Below are 24,860 nucleotides of genomic sequence, written 5' to 3'. Positions count from 1 at the left end.
GCCCCGCGCCCACCCCTATTGGCTGCCTCCGCCCGTCCCGCCCTATTGGCTCACGGCCCCAGCGGCGCCCAGGTGTGGGCGGGGCGAGAGGTGGTACCCGGGCGCTACCGCACCCTGCCCCGCAAACCACGCGGAAGCGCGTTCGCAGCCGGGATCCGTGGGCGGTCTGTCCGGGCAGGTGTGAGGCCCAGCTCCCGGACCGACTTCCTCCTCGGCCTCCTGGTGTAGCAGGTTCTCTTCCAGGGAGAGGCGGCGGCCTGGGATCGCACAGCTTTGGAATGCGCCCCAGGGCAGAAGGGCCGGAGCCGCTCCTTCCTTCCTTGACTCTCCTCAAGGGGTTGGGCCACTCCGACCGCGCTCCCTTGAGGCCGGTAGCTCCTGGGATTTGGAGTTACGGGAGTGTGAGCCCGCGCGGGAACGAGGTGGAGACCTGAGGGCAAGACAGACTGGTGGGCTTTTTAGCTCTGGTGCGGGAGGAGGCCGCCTGGGACAAAGGCTTGGGTCTCTTTGTTTGAGGCTCCTTTCCGGCCGCAGTGAGGCCCACTGCCCTCCTGAGCTGTGGGCGCCCAGGCCTTCCCCCCACAGTTAAGCAGGCTCGAAGCCGCTCTTCCATATCTCCCTTGCTGTCCCGCTGGGTGAACCCATGCCAGGTGTTGGCCAGGGCAACTCAACCTGGTGGCCACCCACTCTGCCCTAGTCGGACAGTCGCTGCGTGGGGGCTTTACCTTTCCCTTCCTTGCTCAGCAGGGGAGGCCCCACCGGAGGGAAGGTTGAAGGTACTAGTGATAGGTGCCCCACCTCTGGGCCTGACTTGTCCTGCGGGACCATCTGTGTGTGTGTGTGTGTGTGTCTGTGTGTAGATGCTTGTGAAGCTGAGGCTTCCAGCTTGGGAGTTAGGGAAGTGTCAGCCACTGAGGCTGGAGGGAGGGTGTACCTCTGCAGGCTAGAGTTCTGTCACAGCCCCTCCTCTGGCTTTTCATCCCCCATCCCCAATTCCTTCACCTCCCAGTCAGTGCTCTCGGGATATATCACACCCAAACTGGCCTCCCCCCAGGGCACCAGAGTCCCCACTAGTCACCACCAGCTAGAGAGGGGCTGCGGGGGCCCTACGTGGTCCCCCAGGCCTACCCAGCTTAGCCTCTCACATTCCCCAGGTTGACCAGTCCAGAACTCAATGGAGGCCTTAGACCTGGCTCTCCCTGGAGGTTCCTGGTAACAGCCCCTCCCTTCTGAGTGCCAGTATCCATGGCAACAGTAGAGAATCCTCTCTCCCCAGGCCTGCTAGGAGCCCAGGCCTCAGGTGAGTGCTGGGCACGAGGCTCATGGTTGGGGACACAACTGAGGGTCACAGGCAAAGGACCAGAACCTTTGACTCTTGCTCTAGGCAAGGGAAACAGGAGGAACAGGGAATGTGGAAACAGGTTGTCTGGGGGGTGACCTGCTCCCTGGCCTGAAACACATATGAGGATACCCACACGACTAGCAGTTCCTCATTCTGTGGGGTAGACACACATAGCCTCCTCAGAGTGTGAACATCTATGAACCAGCAGTGCTGCTAGAGCCCTATAGGGTGGACACAAGCCACACTCAGCCCTACTACCTCTCCCAGCTCCTGAGAAACATCAAGAATGGCCCCGGAGTCTGGCCAGCAATCTGAAGAAAAGCAGGAGCCACGAACCCCAGCAGATGGAGAGCCAGTCAGCGGTGATTTGGGGCTTCCAACTGGCACACCTACAGACACAGTGGTTCCCCCAGGCCCCCAGAACACCAAGACCCACTCCACACGGTTGGCCTCTGTCCATCTGCAGTAAGGAGGAAGGGAGGGATGGCCAGTTTTCTGGGCAGGAACAACGAGAGGGCCAGGCCTGATCAACAGGGGTACTGGCACTACAGGTTAGCCCCCGAAGCACTGGACCCCCGCACCTTGCGGCTGCTGTGGGGGCAGCGAGAACTAGAGATCCAAGCGCTTCGGTGGGCCATCCGAAATGGGCCACATGCCCGGCACTGTCACATCCTGCAGGAGGTGTCAGGACTTCCATCTGAGAGGTCAGCAGCAAAGCCACCAGCCCAACCCAACCTCTGTCCTGTCCTAACTCCTGGTTTCTGTCCTACACCGATTCCAACCACTACTTCGACTCTTACCTGGACTTTTGCCTCTGGCCCTAGTCGTTACCTAGCTAATGCTCCACCCAAACCCTGAATGTTACTGTCCTATAAACTTAACAACCCTAATCTTGAGCCATTGACCCCTGTCCAGATGGGTCAGGACTTACCTACCCTGCTCTGGCTGGCTGCACTGTGTGCCCTCGGTATGATGGCAGTGGGACCCCTAATTTGCTGCTCACCTGACCTCACCCCAGCTGACCCAGAGGTGGGGCTACTGAAGTTGCCCCTCCTCCAGGAGCTTCCACAGTCCAGACAAGTTTCTACAGGAACAGGTGGAGAAGCTGACCCAGGAGCTGAAAGCACAGAAGGAACAGGCCCAGCTGGTGAGGGGGTGGGGTCAGGAAGTAGGCAGGGCATGGTCTGGGGGGCGGGGCTGCAAGAGGCCCCTAACCTGGTGGCTCCTGAGCAGGAGAAGGAGCACTTAGAGGAGCAGCTGATGCAGACTGTCAGCATGCTGCAGCAACTAGAAGCCCAGCTGCAGGCCTTCCAGAAGTCCTGCCTCCTGCAGTTGGCCTGCTCCTCCTGGGTGGGTCGTGTACTCCGGTCCCAAACTGGCAGTGTGGAGGTGAGCCAGTGCCCAAGGCCCACAAGCCGTCCCTGGAACTTCCTAGGGTGGCCAGTATGGCTCTTTCAGGCAGGTGCCTCTGCTGGTGCTTCTGGCTTGCCTTGAAAGCCTGCCCCTTTCAGGCTACTTCTGCAGGGAAGAATCTTGTGGCTTGCAGTTTTTTCCACCAAACCTGCCCTGGTGAGGTCAAAGAGGGAGGAATACTGTCTGGAAGGGGTGATTTCCCCCAGCTCCTCATTTCATTTGGGGGATGGGTGCTGGGAATTGAATCCAGATCTTGGTGCATTCTAGGCAAGTGCTTTACCACTTAGCTAATCCTCAGTCTCTGTGGTCCCTTCCTGCAGGTGGTTACTGCAGAGACTTTAAGGGATTCCAGTGACTTCTCTGAGAATGAGGCTCCCACTGCTGGAGAGGTGAGCAAGACCCCCCCCCCCCCAATGTGAAGACTCCACATGCCTGACCAGGATTCTGGAGCCCAGCAGGAGGGGAGAGCCTCAAGCTTTTACTTTCTGACCAGGGTTTCCGGTTGGAGGATATGGACTGGAACAGCATCGCCCTCCGGTACCCCAATCTCTTCAGTGATTCCAGCACAAAGCAGAAGTAACTGCACTGGGCCCAACTCCCCAGGGGCCAGGGGAAATGGGGGGTTGTCTTGGCAGAAATGGACCAAGTACGTGTTCTGTCCTTTGGTGTCCCCAGACAAATCATGTAATCCCTCCAAGCCTCAGCTCTGATCTTAGAGTTAACTAGGGATGAAGGGAAGGGGCTCCTGGGTCATCACTGCCTGTCATGAGCTGGATCTGGGTCCTGGGCACCCAGAGCACAAGCTGAATTGCCTGCTGCTTTGGGAGGCCGGAAAAGGGTAGAGCCGCTGCCTGGAAGCCAGAGCATCCACTGACCAGAGCATGGCCTCAGGCAGCCCCAGCAGTCCCTGTCACTGGAAAAAGGCGGCTCGGATTCCTCTGAGCACATGGAGAAACATCCCAAGACCCTGGAGTGGAGCTCCCTGCCCTGCATGGCCACCAGCAGCTCCGGAGGTGCTGGCTCTGACTCTAGCAGCTGCCAGCCGGTCGTGCGTTCTGGAGTGCAGAAGGCATCAGGGTACCCGCCCCAGACAGAAGATTTGGCATCTTCAGAGCAGATCCCCACAATGGCTTGGAGCTTTGGCGGAGATTCGGAAGGTGGAGTGGGGTGCATCTCTTTCTCATCCTCCTATATCCCTCTCCCATCTTCCTCCAGATCCCTAAACCAGGTCCTTTAGTCCCTAGGGTCCAGCCACCTCCCCTGCCAGGGATCTGACCTCTGGCGCTGCTCCCTTCCCTCTGGGACCCCACCTGCTGTAGGCCTGCTCTGGCCTCACATTCCCCATTGGACCATCCGTGTGAGGGCTTCCCTCCCCCAAAGGGCTCCTTTCCCTAGATCTCCTGAAAACCCACTCACAACCGCTCAGCAAGACTCCCGAGGATCCCTGCACAGCCCCTGACCACCGGCGTGTCAGTCACCAGCTGAGGTGAGGGGGACGCCCAGACAGGACTTCTGGGCAGCTGTCCAGGTGGGCGGAGCCTGTTCATCAGGCCCTGCCCTGCACCCCCTCCGCGCCCCAGCCCCACTGGCTGCTGCCTGAAGATCGTGGCAGTCAGCCGACGAGAGAAGTTCGTCCGCATCCTTAATGAGTCGCTGGAACAGACAGTCGACCTGGACGGCTTCTTGCTACAGCAGCTTGAGCGCGGCTTCCCGGTGTGCCTGTACCGCTTCCCGCCGGGCACTCTGCTGGCGCCGCAGCACCACATCACGGTGGGCCCTTCTGTCCGTGAGCCCACATGACCCCGTTATTGCCTGCGGCGCCCCTCAACCAGTGCCCTCTGCCGCTCCCAGGTGTGGGGCCAGGGGACCAGCAGCACCAAGAAGCAGGCGCCCTTGTCCTTGGGCCAGGACGCTGGCCTGTTCCACCCCAGCCTGGGCTGCTTGACGCTCCTCCTGAATCCCGAGGGCCAGGTTAGTGCCGGCCCAGGCCCAGGAGGGGCTCGGGTGGGCCCTGGCGGGTGAGGGTAACAGAGCTGCCCCTGCTGGCCCCGTAGGTCCTGGGTGAGCACCAGACTCCACACCGTGTGACTTCAGGCTCAAGGATCTTCACTGACAACACTGACTGGTCCATTGACCGCTTCCCACTCTCGAAGGCCCGGCCTGGCACCGACACAAGCGGACCCCGGAGCCGGCCCCGACCCCCGGGGAAAAGCCGGGTGCGGGAGACCGGCGCCCGGAGGCGGCGGCAGAGGCCTGGGTGGGCACCGCGAGTCCCTCCATCCTGTCCCAGCAAAACCCATCGCGACCCCCTTCAGGAGACCCCCACCCCACCTTCTGCCTTCTAGGCCTGGCCTCCACCAGAACCACTTCCTGGGCTAGCACTCTCCATTATCAACACCTACCTCGCCAGCCCCCACCCAGGAGTTACCAGGACCCCTGCAGGCCCCTGCTAGCCCCTGTACCTCCCCAGGTTTGGAATCCCTTTAATGAGCCTCTTCCTGCCAGGCTGTGGCCTCACACCCCCTTGCCTCCCAGGATGCGGGATATCTTGCCACTCCTAAGCACCTGTCGGCCTTTCCACCTGCCGGAGGACAACCAGTCTAAGACTCTGGAGCTCCTGCCTCCCATCATCCCTGGTGAGCAAGCCCAGAGGGAGGGGTGAGTGGGCAGCAAGTGGGCTGGGCTGACCCCATAGCCATTGTCCCAAACAGAGGCTGGGCTGTGTACCCAGGACTGCCCCACCAGGAAGGAGTGCAAGGTCCGGGTGAGTGCGTGCCCTGCTGTCCCTGGCAGACACTGGTTCCCACTGGCATGCCAGCTATCCCTCCCCACCCACACCTACACCCACAGCTTTCAGGCCCTGATGCTCCCCAGGTGTGCCGGAAAAATGTGGACCGAAGCTGCCCCATGGTGACCCTCTCAGTGCAGAGCACAGCTGAGAGTAGATATGGCTTCCGTTTCCTCAGCTGTCCCCCCATCACTGTGGACACATGCCAACGGGTGTAAGGCGGCAGGGCCAGGCAGCAGTGCCAGCTGCATAATTTATTGAACCAATGTTGCCTACAAAGTAAACTGCATTTCTGTAAACCTGAAAGTCGAAAAAGATTCTCCTGTTTTTTGGGCGGGACCTGCACATCCCAGCTTCTCAAGGGAAACCCCACAAATCCACCAGGGATGGGAGGCCTGGCTTTGCCCATGGCAGCAGAGGGCAAGCAGGTAGGACCCTGGGCTGCATCAGTGCAGAGAGTGGTTCGCAGCCCCGAGGCTCCTGGAGAGCCCAGCTCCAGGTCCTGCCGCCTAGCCCGGCCTGCCCCTTTGACCATTTCTCCTGGGAAGGCTAGGCCCCACGGAAGGGTGGGCAGCTGAGCAGTGATGGGGAGCTTGGGCTCTCCCTACCTGGACCTAACGTCTGTTCTGGCCTCTGATACCTGCTGACTGGTCCCAACTTCAGGTTCCTCTGCACCAAAAGGGGCCTTTTCAGGGCCAAACCCACTCTCCATCCCCACACCTGCCTAGATGCTCCAGGGTCTATGAAGACAGAGAACTCCTGGGGCTCCCATGACCTCACTGGCACCCCTTGGCCCCAGTCCAGGTGAACCTGGCAGTTGGTGGGGGCTTACACTAAGGGAGGGAGTGGGTGGGGGTGATAGGGTTCAGGTGGAGCAGGTAGCAGAGGCCTGGATGTCTGGCTGCAGGGTCTCCTGTTGGCTTTGGGTCTGGGTACCCCTGGGCTCAAGCACTGAGGCCTGAGGTTACCTCCAGGGCTCCCACACAGGCTGTCCAGTGCTCTGAGCCTTCGCCCTCTGAAAGACAGGACTGCAGACCCCCTGGGGGAGCTGCTTCCAGAGTCAGGTGGCATTGGGCACTTGGGAGCAGAAGGGATCAGGTGAAAGCCCACGGTTCTGGAATGCTCTAGAAAGCAAGAAACAAGGCCCGTCAGCGAGGCCCTGTCGGACAAGTAGGCTAACCTGTCTGGTCCTGCAGTCCAGGTAGGGAGGTGGGGCCTGCGGGGAGGCCTGCCTCCCATGCCACCCCTTCTGCCGCATTTCCTGTGCTCCTCAGGGAAGCTCTGTCCCCCAGCCATCTTGCTTAGACCAGCCCTCTAAGGCAGGCAAAGAGGCCACAACTCTGGCTTTGGGTCATCTGGGTCTAATTCCTGAGGCTCGGCTCACAGGCTAATGACCTCAGGCCAGTTCCTAATCTTCTGTGGTAGCGTGAGGCAGGAGTCAAGGGTCACCCAGTGCCCACCTGGACCTGGCACTGTCCCATATTGCCCCTACTTCATACTCCAGCTACCCTTCCTTCTGGCCACCCTGCTTGCCTTCCTTAAAGCCCTGCAGTCCTTGTCCACTGGGTGGTCAGCTGTGGTTCCCTCCTGGCTATCTCAGGCACCCTGCCTGGGTATCAACCCCTGCCCATGGAGGGCAGCCTGTCCCCTACCCTGAGAGTTGCTCTGCTGACCTTTAAGTCTCTGCTTCTGTTGCCCCTGCCTGTCCCTCCTTAGGTCTGCCTGCTGATCTGGGTTTAGGGCCTTTCTGCTTTGGTCTTGGGCACTCTGAATCCAGGGTCCCTCTGCCAGAGCACTGCCTGGCTTGACTCGGATAGGCCTCAGCCCAGCATGGGTCCTGTCTGGGGTGAGGTGGGGGTCCTTCCCTGCCTTGGTCTCCCAGGGGGCCTGGGGGCCTCTCTCCCACTCCTGGCCTTTTGTTCACGCCCATAAGAACTGGGCATGTCCAGTGGTACATCTGCTTGTAGATGGCCCTGGCTCATCTGTGTCCCTACCTGGTATGCCTCGTTCTTTGGTGCAGACTCCTTTGGACTTGGTCCACACCCCTTATGGAAGGACTTTCTCTCATCCAGCCCAGGCAGCCTTGAGGTCCAGTGGCCTCCCAGAGCCCAGCTGAGGAATGGGCCATACCTACACAGGCTGATCTTGAGGTTTGGGGCTCCTGTCCCCAGGTGGGCAGCACCTGACAAGTGGATCACCCACCTGTGGGGAAAGTACCTGAGGCCAGGCTCATGGGACTAGGGACAGTCTTGGGTCCAATCTGGTCCTCTTGCTCTTCAGGGGCCCTCCATGGGTCCTGGGGGGCTGCAGCCCCTTCCTGCTGGGACTCCATCTGCCTGTGGGGCTGGGGACTGAGGGAGGGAGAGAGGGAAGCTACAGCCCCTCTTGGGCCCAATTCCAGAGGGTGTGGGACTGAGATGGTCTAGCAGCCTCAGGGTTCTGTGACCAACTCAGATCATCTGGGGTTCAGCCCAAGCCCCAGCCCCAGCCCCAGCCCCACAACAGAAAGGGTGCCCAGTTGAGAGGACTGGGCAGGGAAGGAGCACCTACCACAGGCCAAGCTCCCTCCAGGCCTGAAGCCCCGCCATGGTTAGGAGGTCACAGGTGTCTGCAGGGCCAGGCCCTGGGGTGGAGGGGCTGGTGGCCAGACTTGACTTGTATGGAGGTAGCTGTTCCCAGGGTGCCCAGTCCTGAGGAAGAAAAGAGCTGGTTTGGGAACCCTGGCCTGGGACTGGCAGCCAGGGGTATTACACACCAGGAGCCCTGGACCCTGGTGCCTAGTGCAGGAGGGGCTCTGTGTCATGGTCCATTGTGTGGGGGAGGGACTCTGGATGCTGGTACATGGCGGGACGGTCCCCACCCACTTTGAAGGGTGGAAGGTGTACCTGGTTCTGACGCCTGCGTTCCCACAGGCCTTTGGTGGGGTTCCCGCAGAGGACTTGGCCAGCACCTGGAGGAGGGGGCATGTGATGGGTCTGCTTTGGGGTCAGGGGGATGTGGGGTCAGGCCAAGGTGGGTCAGTTACCATGAGTGAGGTTGCTGGTGTGGTCTTCTGGGGCCATGTCCTTGGGAAGCAGGCGTTCAGGCAGGACGCCCCCAGGGACCAGCAGGGACAGGGCCCAGGGCTGGGTCTCAGGTAGGGAGAATGCTGGATCAAGTCTCCGGATAATGGCTCCATGGGAAACATCTGCCCAAGGTCAGAAACAGCGGTCACTAGGGCCATGCCAGCTGGCCAGCCCCAGCCCACAGAACACAGCTCTCACCCCTAAGAATCTGTGAGCCCGAAGGCTGGCCTCTGATGGTCCCTTCCTTCAAACTCAGACCCTCCTCCCTCTCTGATAAATAGAGAGGCCCACTGGTCTTGACCAAAGGGACAGCATCCTGGCCTGGAGGCCCATGTGCGTGTTCTGGGGGCCAGGGGTTAAGGCGGGGGGAGGGCACAAGGTGCAGCTATCCACCTCCGAGAGGCCTGGGGTCTAGGGGAGGCCTCTCCTGGAGTGGGGTACTGCGGCACAGGGCAAGGATTCCAGGGGGTATGTGCTCTACCTTGTGGGGGGAGGAAAGTGTCCAGCACTCGGCCTTCCTTGATGGCCTCCTTCACTATGAGCCAGTCCTGGCTCAGTTCCCGGGGGGCAGGCAGCTCAGTGTGCCTGGTGGACACCTCATCTAGCACTTGTAGCTGGGGGATGAGCTTCCTCACCTCCACCCTGTAGTTGTAATCCTGGGGTACCTACAGTATAGAGGGAGGGGACCTCAGGCGTGGGGTCCTAGAGCCCCAGATCCCTGTGGGGCAGGACAGAGGGGTCAGGGTGACCCTGCTGGACCCTAGGGACAACAGCAACTGAGCTCTCGCCTATCCAGGATGTGACTTCACTCTCCAGACCCATGCCAGAGTCCAGCAATGCTTTCTGGCCCACCAAGCTGCCCTGGGCTCAGGTTTCTGATTCAGTTGAGCAGCCACTGTGCACTGGCTGGATTCTGGTCCCAGCAAGTAGCACCACCAAGTGGCAGTTGTTGGGATGGGCAGCGTGGGGTCAGGGCCTGAGGGTCCAGTGCTCCCCAGGCCTGTGGTGTGTATGTGGCAGTCTCACGCAGAGCACACACAGGCCCCTTATGTGAGTGCACGCCCTCCTGGTGTGGTCTGGGTGGCTCCTTGTGACCTGTGTACGTACCCCCCAGGCTGTGGGCATGGGTTGGGTGGCACGGCACATGCACGTGTGATCCTCGTGGGGTCTGGTGGAATGGCTCAGGAGGTAGCCTGGCCGCACTCAGGCCTCCAGTGATAGAAAAGGTGGAGCTCATGGTAAAGAAGCCCTGGCATGCAGTGGACACAGAGGCCCTTGGGCCCCTCCCAGCACGCGCACCTTGTTGGAGTGTCCGGGGGCTGGCTGCAGGCACACCGGGTTGCCCTCCAGGGTGAGTGTGGTGAGCTGCGGGCACAGCCGCAGGCTGCACACCTGCCCCAGGTCCTCCACGCTGTTGCCTTCCAGGTCCAGCACCTCCAGCTGCTCCAGCAGGCACAGCGGGCTCAGGTCCGAGATGTCATTGTAGGAGACGTAGAGTTCCTGGGTTGGTGTGGGGACTTCAGCTGGGTCTGACTCGGGCCCAACCCTACCCCAGATGCTGCAGACCCACCTTTAGCACAGGGAAGGAGCCAATGCCATCCAGGTCTGTCAGGCCACAGCGAGCTAGCCATAGCACCTGCAGGTGGCTCAAAGAGGTGCCCAGGTCTCTGCAGAAGGCAAGGCAGGACAGTCAGTCTGTCCTGGACTGCAGGGCCCTGTCTTTGGCCAGAGAAGGCCTTTGCCCAGCCCAACCCTCAGTTTGGCTCCCCCTAAGCACAGGCACAGTTGTGACTGAGGAAGGGGCTCCAGAGTCCCCCTCCCTGTCTGCCCCTTCTGGTCTCTGGCATGGTCAGAATGTCCCCCACCTGCTCTGACCACTGGAGGGTCTGGGCCTGGCCCAAGGGAGTTGCCTCCACCCTGGACAGCTTGACCCAGCCCTACCTGTGCCTGCTGCAATCCCTTCCTGTCCAGCCTCTGCTGCAGCCCCAGGGCCTCCCTGCGTCCCTGCAGCACATCACAGGGGCCCACATGCCACCTGGAGCCACACTTGCCGCCCTGCCCAGGGGGACGCTCTTCCTCCAGGGTCTGCAGTGCTGGTCTGTTCCCTTCCTCTCCATGCAAAGGCCTCCTCAGTGTGGAGCTCTCTGTGAACAGCGAGACTCTTCCGCACCTAGGCAGCTGCGTGCCTCTTCCTCCAGCTCCTGGCTCCCGGTCGTGAGTCTCGCCCACCCTGCGTCCCGTCGGGTTTTACTTTTCCTGCAGTGTTATGTTCCCTGATATCCACACTTGCTCAGTTCTCTTTCCAGTTGTAAATTCACCCTTGGTCCTGCCTTTGCTTTGAATGGCTTTTCCATCACCTCTTCCCTTGCTGGCATTTGTGCCAGCTGCCTCCTTTAGGAGGCTCAGACTCCACAGCTCTAACTCCTGGCAGGTTCCCTCCGAGGCTGCAGCCTGCCCTGCATGGGCCTAGTGGGAGGGGTCTCCTCTCACCCTCTTTGGCTTCAGGGGTTTCCATGGGGAAATCTGAGGAAAGACTCACTTTTGACCTTACACGCAACTTGACCTCTGTTTTTCTTATCTGCCCAAATTCCTGCCTTTACCTGGAAGTCCAGTAATTTCATTTAGGATGCTTCCCAGAGCCAGTGCTGGACATGTCCCTCCTCTCCAACTGCAGATGAAAGACTGCTTTTACTTCTGACAAGTGTCCTGAATTCCTGACATGATTTTTTCTGTTTTCTTGTTTCAGTTCATCTGTGCAGAAATTCACCTGTGCATGAATCTTCTCTATCTCCCTCTCTCGATCCTTCTGAACTCCATTCATCGACAGTGAACTGCATTCCCCACCTGTACATCTTCCAGGTTACACTGCCTTTCCTGAGGCGTGGCTGGTTGTCGGGATCCCTGGGAGCTCTATTGCTTGGGTCCACTCCTTCAGAGCCTGCAGTGACCTGTGTGGTTCAGAGCATTCTGGCAGGTGGCTGTGGGTGACCTTGTTTTTTTCTGGTGGTCACATGACTTCTGTTGTCATAAAGGAATGAGCATCAGGGAACAACTTGGATCAAATAATAGGAAAATTATGAGATACTTCGAACTAATGACAAGAAGTAAAACATAGGCCATTTGTGGGTCCTGCCCAAGGTAGCAAGTGAAGAGAAATCCAGGTCTCTGAATGGATTTATCAAAAATCCAGGAGGGTGAGAGCAATTGAGCCAAGCCTTCACTCAGGGCACTAGAGACAGAAGGACCCAGGAAGGAAGGTCTGATGCAGTGAGGCTGGACCAGCCCCAGCCCCAAGAGCCCCAGCCCCAGGAGCCCCAGAGACACAGGACAATGGGCAGCCCAGCCCCAGCAGCCCCAGGAGCCCCAGCCCCAGGAGCCCCAGGAGCCCCAGAGACATGGGACAATGGGCAGCCCAGCCCCAGCCCCAGGAGCCCCAGCCCCAGGAGCCCCAGCCCCAGCCCCAGGAGCCCCAGCCCCAGGAGCCCCAGAGACACGGGACAATGGGCAGCCCAAAGCAGGTTCTCCCGACAGACCTCCACAAATGACCAACAGTAAGAAAAAATAAATCCAGACAGTTTAAAAAGAAGCATGATGGCAGCCGCAGCCGGAATGCGAGACAGCAGAGGGCACGTGAAAAGGCGCGCCCAGCAGCTCTGAGCATTAGGAAAGCAGCAGCGACAGAGAACAGGGTTAGGCCAATGTCATTTAGGGATCTCTAGCTCTGAACCAATTTTAAAAGTACACTAAAAGCATCCTGGAATAGATGACTTCCATATTTTAAGATGATTTTTCATTCAAGAAGTTTCAAAAAATAGAGGAATTGGCTGCGTGTGATGGTGCACACCTATAATCCCAGGGACTCAGAAGGCTGAGGCAGGAGGGTCACAAGTTTGAGGCCAGCCTCAACAACTTAGCGAGACCCTGCCTCAAACTAAAGGGGGACTGGGAATGTAGCTCAGTGGTGGAGCACTTGCTGAGTATGCATGAGGCCCTGGGTGTAATTCAGTAATAAAATATAGTAGAGCAACTTTAACAAGAACAAAAAACGGAAGAGACACTTCATGAGTCAATTCTTGATTCCAGAACCAGAAAAGTACAGTAGTAGGAAATAAAAGAACCAGTACTTATGGAAATAGATGTGAAACTTCTCAGTCAATGTCCTTTTAACATCACAGTTAATTTAGAACAACTCAGCACAGTCCAGTAGAGTCCATGTGGGCGCTAGGATAAATCACCACCACTACATCTACTGAGAGAACTCCAGGTACCAGTGGCCTGGGGGGCATTTTCACCTGGGGTCACGTGCCCCCTGCCACACTTATCAGATACGGAAAATGAAAAAAACCCAAAATAGTGAGGCCTGGGAGAAGGAAGTGAAAAAGAAAGGCATACATTGATAACTTTTGTCTCTTCTAAGAGCCGTCCTTCCCAGACGCTGGCCGCAGGCAGGGAGAAGTGTTCCTTCAAACCTAGAGTGACAGTCTCTAGAAACACTCATCTCTTCCAAGATAACTCCTCTCCAGGTGCTGGCCGCCGACCCCCAAACCCCAAACCCAAATTCCCAGTGCCCAGACTGACCCGCTGAATAAATCACCCGTGACCCGTATGAGCCCAGTCCCCGCTTTGTTCAGAGGCTCATTCTCCACCAGGAGTGTGGGTCCATTAGAACCATGACTCCATTCCTGAATAAAGGTTTTTGGCTGATCTGTGAAGGTTGCCCAGTCTTCTGGTGCTAACAACCCTGAGCCAGCCAGGACCTACTGTGCCACTGTCAACCTGGTTCTGATGGCCTGGCTGGGGATGAGCAGCCAGAGCCTGGGACTGGAATGGAGAGCCAGAGCTACCGAATTTGCTGCTGCTACGACAGTCACACAGGAGCCCCAGATGAATTGGTCAGATGTGGGAACGAGGACAGGAGCTCAGCAAAACTGTCAAATACAACACAATCAAGACAAACAAAGTGCTTCTATTGATTTTTTTTGGGGGGTGGGGCACGGAATTACAGGCTTGTGCACCATGCTTGGCTGTTTCTTTTGATTTTTGAAAGTGATTCTGAGTCAATATAGCATTTCTCTATATTTGCAATAAACAAAAACACAACAGAAACAAGACTCTATTCAAGATGCCATTCGTACTGTGCTGTGAAGATGCATTCAGTCCTGGCTTTCTGGAGATGCTGCTTTAGAGGAACTGGGCCCCCAACTCTGTCCCAGGGTGGGGGTTCTGGTTGTTGCAGTCACAGGCCTTCCCTTGCCAGTGGTTGGAGTGGACACTGTGTGTGCTGTGGCTCTTGGCACAGGGCGTGAGGAAGAATGCTGGGGTTTGTTCTGCCCACTCTTCCCAGGAGACAGGGGCACATTCTCTGCTCTGAGTGAACGTCCCACAAAGTCCTGTGCTGGCGTAGACCAATGGAACAGAATAGAAGACAGACAAATCCATACTACTGCAGCCATCTGATTTTCTACAAAGGTACCCAAAGCATACATTGGAGAAGAGACAGCCTTTTCAATAAAGGGTGCTGGGAAGACTGATTATCCCCCTGCACAAAAATCAACCCAAAGTGGATCAAAAGACCTCCAAATTAGGCCAGAAACTATGCAACTCCTAGAAGAAAACATAGGGTCAACACTCTAGCCTTTAAGCCCAGACAACAACGTTCTCAACAGGACCCCTAAAACTCAGGAGTTAATTAATGGGATGGCATCAAATTAAATAGCTTCTGCACAGCAAAGGAAACAATTAGGAATGTGAAGAGAGAGCCCGTAGAATGGGATAAAATCTTTGCCAGCTACTCTTCTGACAGATACTGATATCTAGAATATTAAAAAGAACTCAAAAATTTGGCACCACGTAACCCAATTAATAAATTGACAAATGAGCTAAACAGACACTTCTCAAAAGTAGTAGTTCAAATGGGCAACAAATCATGGAAAATGTTCAACATCATTAACAATTAGGGAAATGCAACTCACAACCACACTGAGCTGTGTCCCACACCCGTCAGGAGGGCAGCCATCAGGGTGTGAACAACACGTGCTGGAGGATGCGGGGAGAGGAACCCTTTACACTGTTGGTGGGACTGTGAATTAGCACGACCCCCGTGGAAATCAGTAGGGAGGCTCCTCAAAAGACCAGGCAGGGAACCTCCATGTGACCCAGCTGTCCCACTCCTCGGTATTGACCCTGAGGAGTTAGAGTCATCTTACTACAGTGACATACACACACCACGTTTATAGCAGCACCATTCACAGCCGCCAGACGACGGAGCCAGCCTAGGTGTCCCTCGATGGACGGGTGGATAAAGAAAAGAGGTATATATATACACAATGGAGTTTTAGTCATAAAAGAAATTATGCCATTTGTATGGAAATGGATGGAACTTGAAAGTATTGTGTTCAGTGAAATAAGCCAAACTCAGAAGGTCAAGGCCCGAGTGTTTCTCTCATATGTGGAAGCTAGAGAGGAAAAATGAAAAGGAAGAGGGGGGCAGATCTCATGAAAACCAAAGGAAGGTTAGTACAGCAGAGGAAGGGCCCAGGGGAGAGAGGTCTAGAGGGAGGGAGGACATGCTGGGGAGGGACGCTGGCTAAATTGTATTGATGGATTGTGTACATGTACCAATATGTAACAGCAAATGCACCCCTCCTTACAACTATAATGCACTGATCAAAAATATAGAAAAAACAAAGCCCTTGGGGCTGGGGATGTGGCTCAAGCAGTAGCAAGCTCGCCTCGCATGCGAGGGGCTCTGGGTTCGATCCTCAGCACCACATAAAAATGAAATAAAGATGTTGTGTCCACCAAAAATTAAAGAATAAATATTAAAAAATTATCTCTCTCTCTTAAAAAAATAAAAAAACCAAGCCCTGTGCTGAAGTCCTGACCCCAGCACCTTAGAGGGTGACCTCACTTGGAAATAGGGTGGTTGCAGATGTATCAGAGAAGGTGAGGTCACTAGGGAAGGCCCCTGTCCAGCATGACTGGTGTCCTTGTGAAAAGGGGAAGTCTGCTCACAGACACACGCAGGGCGCACATCACGTGACGACGTGACGATGGAGCCAGAGGTGGGGTTACGCTCCCACTGCACAAGGAAGAAGGGTCCCAGCAGAGCAGAGAAGCAGAGACAGACCTCGCAGCCTGGGCGGAGCCAGTGCCCCACACCTGCAGCTCTGCGCCCAGAGCTGAGCGTCCGGCCTCCAGCCCACTGTGTCGTTCTCTGGCTTGAGGTCCTTTCTCCCAGCAACACTGGTCCACCAGGGTTAAGAAGCCTCTTTCCCATGAGGGGACAAGCACAGTGACAGGCCACACCTCCTGTGGAGGGGAGCCAAACCTCTGGCTGGACTGAACTGTGACTTGTGGCACCCCCTCACTGCAGAGCCCAGACGCCTTGCCTCCCCAAGCAGGCTGCTGTGCCCAGGTAGAGAGCACCCTGACCCATAGGCTTCCCAGCAGAGGCTTCAAATGCTTTCCAAAATACAGGAGAAGCACGTGAGTGGAGAAGCGTCCGTGTGTTGGATGTATAACCCCCACATTAGCATTTAGATCTTCTTAAATTTCAATAAAAATTCTAGAGAGATTAGTGTGTGCATGTGTGTGTGTGTGTGTGTGTGTGTGTGTGTGTGTATGTCAGCTCAAGGGCCTGATTGTAAAATTCAAGTGCAAGAATAAGTATTCAGGACTAGAAGGGCAGTGAGGATGAGGTTTGGCACGTATCCAGAGGACAGTGTGGCGTTGGGAGTGGAGTGGCAGCTGGAGTGGAACTCATGCAGGTGTTTGCATACACACACGGCCTGACCAGCGCCAGACAGGACTCTAGTTAGGGAACGACAGGTGGCCTGGCAGACAGACCCACCACACAGTGAAAGCAAGCTGGTTCCTACCTCCTGCCACCGTCAGTGGTGACTTTGCAGTTCACTGGGTTAAAGGCCTGAAAGGCAGAGTGAGACCACACAGCAGACAGAAGAAAAAGCAGAATTTCTGCAGCCTGGGGTGTGCACGACCAGAGCTCTGGCCAGAATTGACAGATTGGGACAAATCAAAATGACGGGCTGAGGGAAAAGTCTTACAAAGTCTAAAGTGCACCCAGAATACACAAAGAACTCCCATAAATCAATAAGGAAGGAAGAATTCACCCAAAAAAGCGAGCCCAGGGTGAGTGAAGGGAGGCCTGACTTCTCCAGCGAGGAGAGATGCGAGAGCCATGGGGGTGTAAGGAACTTGCCCAGGTCACCTGTGGAGCTCCTGAGCATGGTCTTGGCTTCTCACCTGGGAGTGCACAGTGGCAGCTGTGTGCCTGAGCCCTGCCAACACTCTGTTCTCTCTGCTGAGCCAGAGGCTGGGTAACGGCAGCCCACGGGTCGAGGACACTTGTCTTCATGCCTGTGATGTTCCTGGGGCTGAATTCTCTCAACTTCTGAGGAACTGACAACTACTACACTACAATCATCTCCCACTGCTAGGCGCAGTGTCCACGCCTGTCATCGCAGCAACTCAGAAGACTGAGGAGGCAGGAGGATTCAGGATTGAGGCCAAGCCTGGGCAACTTAGTGAGTCCATGTCCCAAAATAGAAAATGAAAAGTGCTGGGGTATGGCTCAATGGTAGCCTAGCCTGCATGGGCCCTGGGTTTTGTCCCTAGCTCTGGAAAAACAAAACAAAAAAAACCAGCCTGTTTTCCAGCCCTTATAATACTGACATGGGGTGTTTACAATAGCTGCAGTTGGCTGAGCTACAATAGCTAAGTTATACGCTTATATTTCATCTCCACCACGCCCAGGAGGGTGGTCCTATTTAATCAATTTTGTTTGAGAAATTCCTGTTCATTTTCAACCTGTAGAAGTTGGTAAGCACCATTTGGCCAAGTTTCAAGATCTGATAAAGGGTCACTATGTTTTTTTCTTCCCCTTCCCTCTTTTCTTTCTCTTTTTCAGGACTGACAATTGAATTCAGGGCTGCTCTACCACTGAGCTGCACTCCAGACCTTTTATTTTGGGACAGGGTCTTCCTGAGTGGCCCAGGAGGGCCCTGAACTTGTGACCCTCCTGCTCTGACTCCCGAGTGGCTGGGATGATAAGCATGGCCACTGTGCCTGGACCTGGTCACTATACTTTTCACTACAGTTATCAAAGAACAGAATGCACTGTCATAGAATTGAAGATCTGGAACCCCTTGGATTGTCCCGTTTGTTCCTGTGGTATCCACAGATTCCTTAGTTTTAAGTCACTGGCGCTGTCTTTCCTAGTGTCCATCTTCATGGGTTTTCCGTTTCCGAGGTGTGCTGGGGGAGGGTTGCCTGTGTCTCTCCTGTTCAGTGGTGCTGGTGCTGGCTCTATGGGCCATGGCTAGGGCAACAGCTTCTGATTCTTTCCCTGTTTCAGATATTTGCATGTTTTGTTAAATTCTACTTGATGTCTATTTGTAAAGAGCAGTATAAATAAATAAAATTTTAAAAAAATTTAAAAAGCAACAGTGAGGTTGCATAATAAATACCTTTATCATCTCAACTGGAAATAACTGGATATGGCATGTGGAGCCAGTTCAGAGACGTGGAGAACTTTCCAGAATTCTGGCTGAAACTCCCCTGCCGTAAGTTGCTGGGCTCGGGCACACAAGACAGGCAGCATTTTCACAAAAACTCCTTTGCTCAAACCCCAAGACAATGCCAGACATTTCTTTGGTCTGTTCTTTCCAGTTCAATGAGATAAAAAACTGAAAGCTTGTCTCTTTTTGAATGCCACCCTTTGAGCCAGCTGTTCCAGAGCTCTGGTGTGTGCCGGGCCACCTCAGGAGTGGTCTGGCCCTCAGGGAGGGTGGCTGCGGGCTGTGCCCACCTGCTCTCCCGCCAGGTTCACCAGCTGCCTGCCCTGCTCCAGCCCTCACAGTGCAGCTGACACCCAGGGCTGTAGCGAGGGGTCAGGGTCCCAGGCCCCCTCAAGTCTGGGTTGCTTTGAGGTGTCTGCCAGAAGCCCCTCACAGGTCAAGGTCTCTTTTCAGGGGTTGGTGAGCACCTTGGGGCTAGTCAGCCCCAGGACCCAGGATCCTCGCCCTGACCCAGGCCTGGAGGCTCTGGGTGTGCTCCACATTCCCACGGAGCAGGTACCTCCCACAAAGGGGGGTGAGAAGAGTCAGGTAGGCCAGCCTGGACCCACTGGGCTGAGGCATTAGGGCCAAGAGCCAGAGGCCACAGGACCCCAGGGGGCACAGCACCTGGGGGACTGGGCTGGCCAGGGTTCAGACTCATCTTCTCAACAGGGACCCCTCAGTAAAGACCCTGCCCCTAGGGAGACACCCCCACCTTGGAGGGAGCCCACACCCAAAAGCATGTCCCATCACCCTTCCTTGTGCCACCGGGAGTTAGCAGCAGGAGCCTGTCTCCCTGGGCAGCCAGCAGCTCGAGGCTGAGCTCTGGGCCACTGGTCCTTGTCCCAGCCCAGCCCTACAGACCACTGCCCAGCCGTTAGGTCACCACCCCACCCCACTGCCTTGGCAGGACCCTGGTTCAGGCCCTTCACTCACCTAAGGGAGCTCAGGCGGCTGCCGTTCAACTTCAGCTGGTCCAGGTTGGGCAGGTGGACTCCTGTGTGTCACAGGAGGAGCGCTGGGCCTGGCCCTCACCCTGCCCACCCTCACTCACGCCTCCTCCCCAGACACCAGCACCCCTCAGCCCCGTTGCTCCCCAATGCGGTAGGACCAGCCTCTGGGCAGAGCGTCTCACCACACTGTGGGGGTGGTACTGTTGACCAGCTGTCTCCCTGCATCATGGATGGGCAGGCAGGGTGGCTCCTCTAGCTGTCAGTGGGCCTATTCTGTGGGGCCCGCTTCAGGTGATCCGAGCACTCTGTTCCCCAACCACTGAGGGGCCACAATCCCACACAGCCTAGCTGGAATAAAGCGATGCCTCACTAAGTTGCTGAGAGCCTAAGTTGCTGAGGCTGGCTTTGAACTTGCGACCCTCCTGCCTCAGCTCTCTGAGCTGCTGAGATTACAGGCCTGCTCCACCTCACCCAGCATAAATCTAGAATTATTTCAAAATAAGTTTTGGGAGCACCTGCCACCAAGGTGTGGTATCTGGGGGCACGTTTCAACCTTCACTCCTTGGCCATGCTGCCATGGGAGCAGAGTCCTTCCGAGGGCAGTGTGGAAACATGACCACAGCCTAAACCTCTGCCCCTGCCTGGATCAGATCTGGGTCCTGGGACGGATCTCGAGGAAATGTGCAAGCCGCCCAAGGTGTCTGCCAACATCACCTTCACAGCCAGAAAGGCGTGTCACAGAGCGGCTGGCCTCGACCACAGTGGGGCAGGGCAGGCCCTGGACAGGCAGTGCTTACCGAAGTTTCCCAGGCTGCTCTCACGGGTGTCCACACACATTTCCAGCACCCGCACCAGCTGCAGGTTGTCCACCTGGGCCAGGACCCGCTGCAGATACCAACAGGGGCGTCACTTCCTTCCAGTTTCCTTCACACCTTTGGCAGTGGGGCTCTGTGAGGCCCACAGGAGCAGGTGACAAGTACTGCCCTGAATCACCACATTAACCTGGGCCAACAATGGCCCGGCTGGCAGAGTGCAAGTAGATGTGACCTGAGTAGTGGCTGTGACTGGGGTTGGTTGGAGGCCACTGCCAGAGAAGGGCCTGCTCTCGGGGTGAGGCTGTGAAGGAGACCTTGCGAACAGACCCAAAGCACAGGCACCAGGAGCTAGCTCTACGCTGGCTACAACCTGTGGGCAAGCTGGCATGCTCTGAGCCACTCCTGGGCCCCTGCTGGTCACTCTGTGCTGGCTCTCCTCGACAAGGTATCTCCTGTGTGTGCAATATAAGTGTTGCCTGCAAGATCCTGGGCCCCCACCTGCTGTGGGGTTAGTGGGACCCTCAGGGACGAGGTAGACATGTAGGTCATTTTGAAGGATGGCCTGGGTGACGGGTGAGGCTTACACCGGAGGGAGTCCTCTCCCCCAAGGGAGCCAATGATGCATAGGAGGTCCTGTACAGGGGAGATACAGTGTTTCCCAAGAGGACTCTGCAGATCTTCTAGAACTCAGGCTTAAGGTGCAACAGTGAGTCCTCACACAAGGTTTTGGGAGAAGACTCCATCTGATGCCCAGGCACAGTCAGTGCACTCGCATGGCCCCCACCTCATCCTAAAGGTCTGGTGGGTTGGGAAGGGGCATGAGAGCCCTGGCCCTGGGAAAGCAGGCCACAGACCATCTCCAGACTGCCCAAGGGAGGCACTCCAGTGGGGGCACTCATGTCCAGCCAGCTGCCTGCAGGCACAGCCCCCTTCTATGCCTGATTCTCTGCACCTTGCTCTTCTGTGAGCCCACTCTGATGGCCTGCCTGTCTTGCCACCAGAGCACCCACTGGTGGAGTGAGGAGCCTCCTCTGGTTCCAGGACAGTGGTCTCAACAAGCACTTACAGAATCCTGGCCTATCAGGACCTAGGAACATCTGCCATCTAGGGCTGGTGGTGCTTTGGGGGCTGGTAGGTCCCAAGATTAGAAAGGTAGAGGGCCCCTAGCTATGACGGCTGGGCTGACGGCAGGCTGGGTATCAGCAGAAAAGGGGCTCAGGATGTCACCTTATGCAGGCCCCTGTGGCCAGAGCTCCTGGCCTCTGACACTTACCAGTCGAGCAGGGGACAGGTGCTCCAACAGTTGCTCCCTGCAGCTGTCCCCATGGCTGCCCAGGGACCTGCTCTGTGGGCAGGGGTTGTGCAGGCCCTGCCAACTCAGCTCACGTACATGGACACTGGCTGTGTGTGGCCGAGGCCCCTGGGATCCATCCCAGGCTGGGTCCATCCACATCCAACCTGCTGGGAGAGGCAGAGGGCAGGGCCTCCAACCTTCTGTTCCTGCTCCTCCCTGAGGCCTAGTGAGACGCCTGCATAACCGTGACGGGGTCCTTTACTCAACCAGCGTCCCAGCCTGGCCTGGCCTAAGGGGCTTGGCTTAGCTTTACCCCACCTGGTAGCCTCACAGTCCCTCCCTTAGCTTTGACTTAGGCCTCTTGCCCAGGCCAGTGCTCTCAGGGTCCATGAAATGAGTGTTGGCCCCATGAGGGCCTGTGAGCCTAGAAGTACTGGACCTGCTGGCCAGCAGCAAGCTGTTGCTCACAGGCTCCTCAGGCTGCCCCAGGCCCTGGGCTGTGGGTCCTTCTTCATCTGATGGTCTCTGAGCCTGGCCCAGGACCAGGGTCTCAGGTATCCCCCCTTACCCTTGCGCTGGCTGACCACCACTGACAGGCAGTTGCTTTCTGCTGTGGGCCAAACACCTGGGCAGGGGAGTGGCATGTGTCCCTAGGTAACACCTGTGAAACAGTTAGGTTGGCTCTTGTCCAAGCCACTGTGCCCATCTGGACTGGGCCAAAGACAGAGCACCCAGAAATAAGCAGGGTCAAAGGTGATATGGGCCATCAATTGGGCCTGGCCCTTAGGCCCCTTGCCAGGCTCACCAGGTGTTCTCCTTAAACATACAGAAGATAGACTATGCCTGGCCCCAGACTCTGGACTCAGATCTCTGGGGTGAAGCCAGAACCCCACCCAGAATGTTCAGTGTCCTTCTCTCTGGCCACCTTTTTGTCCTGCCATCCAGGCTTGACTGACCCCTCACTCCTGCACTCCCTGCCTGCCCCTCCTAAATTTACTTCTCTGATGACCCTTCCATGGCCCTCCTAATTTAATGTTTGTTCAGGTGAGTGCATGCCTCGCCCATAAGATGTGGACCCCACGTAGGCTGGACACTCTCCTGCTGTGTCCACAGGGCACAGAAGAGGGCACTAAAATTTCTGTGGAAGGAATCAGTAAACAAGGCTTAAAACATTCTGACCACAATTTTTATCTATTAACTTTCTATGGACTTTCAAGATTCATGCTCTCCTTTGTGTCTGCAAGTATACCCCGAACCAGGGGAGTAGTGGTCAGCTGGGCTTTGATAGCAGTAATGGAAGGCAGTGTTAGCCTCTGGGACAAGACATCTGGGCTCTGTGGGCATCAGTGGCCTGGTCTGTAGTGACTCATATACCCACAAAACAGTGTTACGGACTTTGCAGCCATAACATGTGCTTATGCACTTTTTGGAAATTAAAAAATTAAAGAATCTCCCCTGTTACCTATCTCTAGCCTGAGCAAGCCTCAGCCTGCAGGAGGAGCCCCACTTCGCCCCCTAAGGTGTTGTGGCCTGCACCCTGGGCCGGCCAGCTGTAGGCGCAGCCTCTATGCCTGAGAGCAGCTAGCCCAGGGTCCTGCCCAAAGCTAGGCCTGGAGGGCTGAGTACCAGCGCCTTGGAATCCCAGGCCTGGTGGTTGAGGTTGTGGCACCAAAACCCCTATTATACTCCCAGCCCAGTCACTGTCCCCAGAATCAATGCACTGATCTGAACCTGCCATACTGGTCCTGCCTGTGCCCAGCCTGCCCTGTCGCTCTGAAACTCCATGCCCTGCAAGTTAGAAACCTGGGGCTTCTCAGTCTTCACATCCCAGCCAAGTGCCAGATCCTGACTCATCAGCTCTGAGGCCCCTTCACCCCTCCATCTTGGGGGGGCCGGTCTAATGGCAGAGTAGAGTAGGTCCCACCAGAGCAGAGTAGGTCCCTGCCCCTGCAAAATTTCTGTCTAGGGGCAGGGATTGTGGCCCTTCTTGTCCCTGACCAGGGGTCCTCTGTCCTAGCAGGGCCAGGGGTGGTGGGCGAAGTGGCCAGGAGGCCATATTTGATATCTGGGGCCGTGGCTGGATCCCCCACTGGCGCAGTAACTTGGTCATCTTCCGCCACCTGGCCCTGGTTCCCCCTGGCATGAGGAACATGGCAAGGATGCAACCAGCTCTCACCTTAAGGGTGGGCAGGGTGCCCGGCCCTGGGGGCGCAGCCCGGGGCCCCTCAGCCGCAGCGCTCTCTTGACTCCCGGGTGTTCTTTCCGCCGCGGGGTTGCGGGCCCGGGAGCCATGGCAACGGGGCGGGGCCTCATCTTAATACCCAAATATTCACGAGCCGGTTCGGCGGCTGAGCCCCGCCCCCTAGCAACCGTTGCCGGGTACGCGACCCGGACCCCGCGTTGCCTACGCGGGCTTGCGCCGAGATTCACGCTCTCTTGCAGGGTGGGATACCTTGGGGCCGCCAGGCGCTGATCCCGGAAGTGCGGCTGAGCCGCGGCGGCGGGAGAGGGTCAGCGAGCCTGCCGGCTAGGGACGCCCGGCCCACTGTCAGCCGCCTCCACGGGAGCGGGGTTTGGACCCCCGGCGGCAGCCTGGGGCCGCGGGTAGCGCCGCTACCAGATTGGCGTAGGCCTCTGAGTCACACCCTCTCGGTTTTCCTATGGATAACATGTGGAAATTAAAACAAACATATATATATATATATATAATATTAAACGTCTTTTGCACCGGGCGCGGTGGTGCACGCCTGCAATCTTAGCGGTTCGGGGAGGCAGAGACAGGAGACTCTCGAGTTCAAAGCCAGCCTCAGCAAGGGCCAGGCGAGGCACTAAGCAATTCAGTGAGATCCTGACTCTAAATCAAATACAAAATAGGGCTAGGGATGTGGCTCAGTGGTCAATGAGTGCTCCTGAGTTCAATCCCCGGTACGAAACACACACACCCACAAACAGACGTCTTCTGCGTCTCGACAAGTGACCTCTGTGTTGGCGTTTGGGGGGCAGACCTCATTTCGCCTCCTCACGGTGACTTTAGAGTTGGACTGGCGGGTCAGTTCGTCAAATGGGCCACACTGAGATGCTGCAGGGTGGAACCTGGGGCGCGGGGTGCTCTGCTCAAGTTGCGGGTGAGGGCCTCAGCATCACAGCGAGGGGTAGGATAGCAGACCCGCGGCCACCTGGGGGCACCGGGCAAACCCAGCCTTCCTCGGATCCAAGCCCGGGGCGTCCGCGGTGCTGGCCCTTCCTGAGGCTCAGCACCACCTCTCCCCGACTCCCGGACTATCCTTCCGCCTTCGGGCGCCGAGGCCTCTGGGTGGCAAACACTCCTGTGTCGTGGAGGCTCCCAGGCAAGGTCTTCCCAGCAATTGCCGCCTGTCCCCGGAATAGTCCCCCGTGGCACCGGTGCCCCAGTTCTCTTCGGCGCCCGGAACTCAGGCCTAGGCCTCCAGGAGCTCAGCCCCAGGGCCCCTCTGGGACACCGCCCTCCCAGACTCTCCCGGAAGCCCCGCCGCCCGCGGTTCCTGACAGACGGGAGGCTCAGCCAACCGCAGCAGGGCGGGGCGGGGCGGCCCTGGGGCGGGGCGCGACCGAGAGCAACCAATGGTCAGCCGC

General features: G+C 57.0%; 2 protein-coding genes and 2 long non-coding RNA genes across 20 annotated transcripts; 3 read left to right on the top strand and 1 right to left on the bottom strand.

The window, feature by feature from the left end:
* Positions 1–90: 90 nt before the first annotated feature.
* Lmntd2 (lamin tail domain containing 2) lies at positions 91–5,849 on the top strand. Of its 5 annotated transcripts, none has more exons than XM_058579312.1 (16): positions 91–231; positions 1,155–1,300; positions 1,610–1,807; positions 1,894–2,046; positions 2,402–2,489; positions 2,576–2,731; positions 3,076–3,144; positions 3,249–3,331; positions 3,647–3,912; positions 4,151–4,241; positions 4,336–4,525; positions 4,607–4,726; positions 4,810–5,012; positions 5,261–5,391; positions 5,467–5,519; positions 5,606–5,849. In XM_058579312.1, exons 3-16 carry the CDS (start codon positions 1,629–1,631, stop codon positions 5,759–5,761), a joined length of 1,938 nt encoding a protein of 645 aa, XP_058435295.1. In that variant the 5' UTR covers positions 91–231; positions 1,155–1,300; positions 1,610–1,628; the 3' UTR covers positions 5,762–5,849. The 5 variants fall into 5 exon arrangements, with proteins under 5 accessions (XP_058435295.1, XP_058435296.1, XP_046300669.1 ...); XM_058579313.1 differs by having other exon boundaries at positions 97–422; positions 1,610–1,786; XM_046444713.1 differs by having other exon boundaries at positions 97–422.
* Lrrc56 (leucine rich repeat containing 56) lies at positions 5,759–24,760 on the bottom strand. Of its 13 annotated transcripts, none has more exons than XM_046444725.2 (13): positions 24,189–24,760; positions 23,425–23,906; positions 21,228–21,415; positions 19,937–20,024; positions 19,123–19,183; positions 10,179–10,275; positions 9,908–10,108; positions 9,090–9,273; positions 8,569–8,730; positions 8,429–8,493; positions 8,094–8,233; positions 7,746–7,894; positions 5,759–6,667 (listed from the first exon to the last, which is right to left on the bottom strand). In XM_046444725.2, the coding sequence occupies exons 3-13, from the start codon at positions 21,405–21,407 to the stop codon at positions 6,372–6,374; spliced, it is 1,623 nt and encodes a 540-aa protein (XP_046300681.1). In that variant the 5' UTR covers positions 21,408–21,415; positions 23,425–23,906; positions 24,189–24,760; the 3' UTR covers positions 5,759–6,371. The 13 variants fall into 13 exon arrangements, with proteins under 13 accessions (XP_046300681.1, XP_046300682.1, XP_046300683.1 ...); XM_046444726.2 differs by having other exon boundaries at positions 21,228–21,412; XM_046444727.2 differs by having other exon boundaries at positions 23,701–23,906.
* Positions 12,062–13,810, top strand: LOC131424185 (uncharacterized). Its single transcript, XR_009226821.1, has 2 exons — positions 12,062–13,131; positions 13,322–13,810. It is a non-coding gene; the product is annotated as an uncharacterized LOC131424185 (long non-coding RNA).
* Positions 17,026–18,073, top strand: LOC131424183 (uncharacterized). Its single transcript, XR_009226819.1, has 2 exons — positions 17,026–17,154; positions 17,538–18,073. It is a non-coding gene; the product is annotated as an uncharacterized LOC131424183 (long non-coding RNA).
* Positions 24,761–24,860: the final 100 nt, after the last annotated feature.

The sequence above is a fragment of the Marmota monax genome, unplaced genomic scaffold (genome assembly GCF_021218885.2).
Source record: "Marmota monax isolate L192 unplaced genomic scaffold, Marmota_monax_Labrador192_F-V1.1 WCK01_AAM20220418_F8-fsc00038, whole genome shotgun sequence".
Taxonomy (NCBI): Eukaryota; Metazoa; Chordata; class Mammalia; order Rodentia; family Sciuridae; genus Marmota; species Marmota monax.
This window is presented reverse-complemented; position numbering and strand designations above follow the sequence as displayed.

Excerpts from the sequence above, each read along its gene's own strand:
- Lmntd2 (XM_058579312.1), top strand. The coding sequence starts at position 1,629 with ATGGCCCCGGAGTCTGGCCAGCAATCTGAAGAAAAGCAGGAGCCACGA. Across the intron at positions 4,526-4,606 it reads CGCCGCAGCACCACATCACG|GTGTGGGGCCAGGGGACCAG; the intron begins GTGGGCCCTTCT and ends TGCCGCTCCCAG. Across the intron at positions 5,013-5,260 it reads AGGCGGCGGCAGAGGCCTGG|GCTGTGGCCTCACACCCCCT; the intron begins GTGGGCACCGCG and ends TCTTCCTGCCAG.
- Lrrc56 (XM_046444725.2), bottom strand. The coding sequence starts at position 21,407 with ATGTGGATGGACCCAGCCTGGGATGGATCCCAGGGGCCTCGGCCACAC. Across the intron at positions 10,109-10,178 it reads GCTCCTTCCCTGTGCTAAAG|GAACTCTACGTCTCCTACAA; the intron begins GTGGGTCTGCAG and ends ACACCAACCCAG. Across the intron at positions 8,731-9,089 it reads CACTTTCCTCCCCCCACAAG|ATGTTTCCCATGGAGCCATT; the intron begins GTAGAGCACATA and ends GACCTTGGGCAG.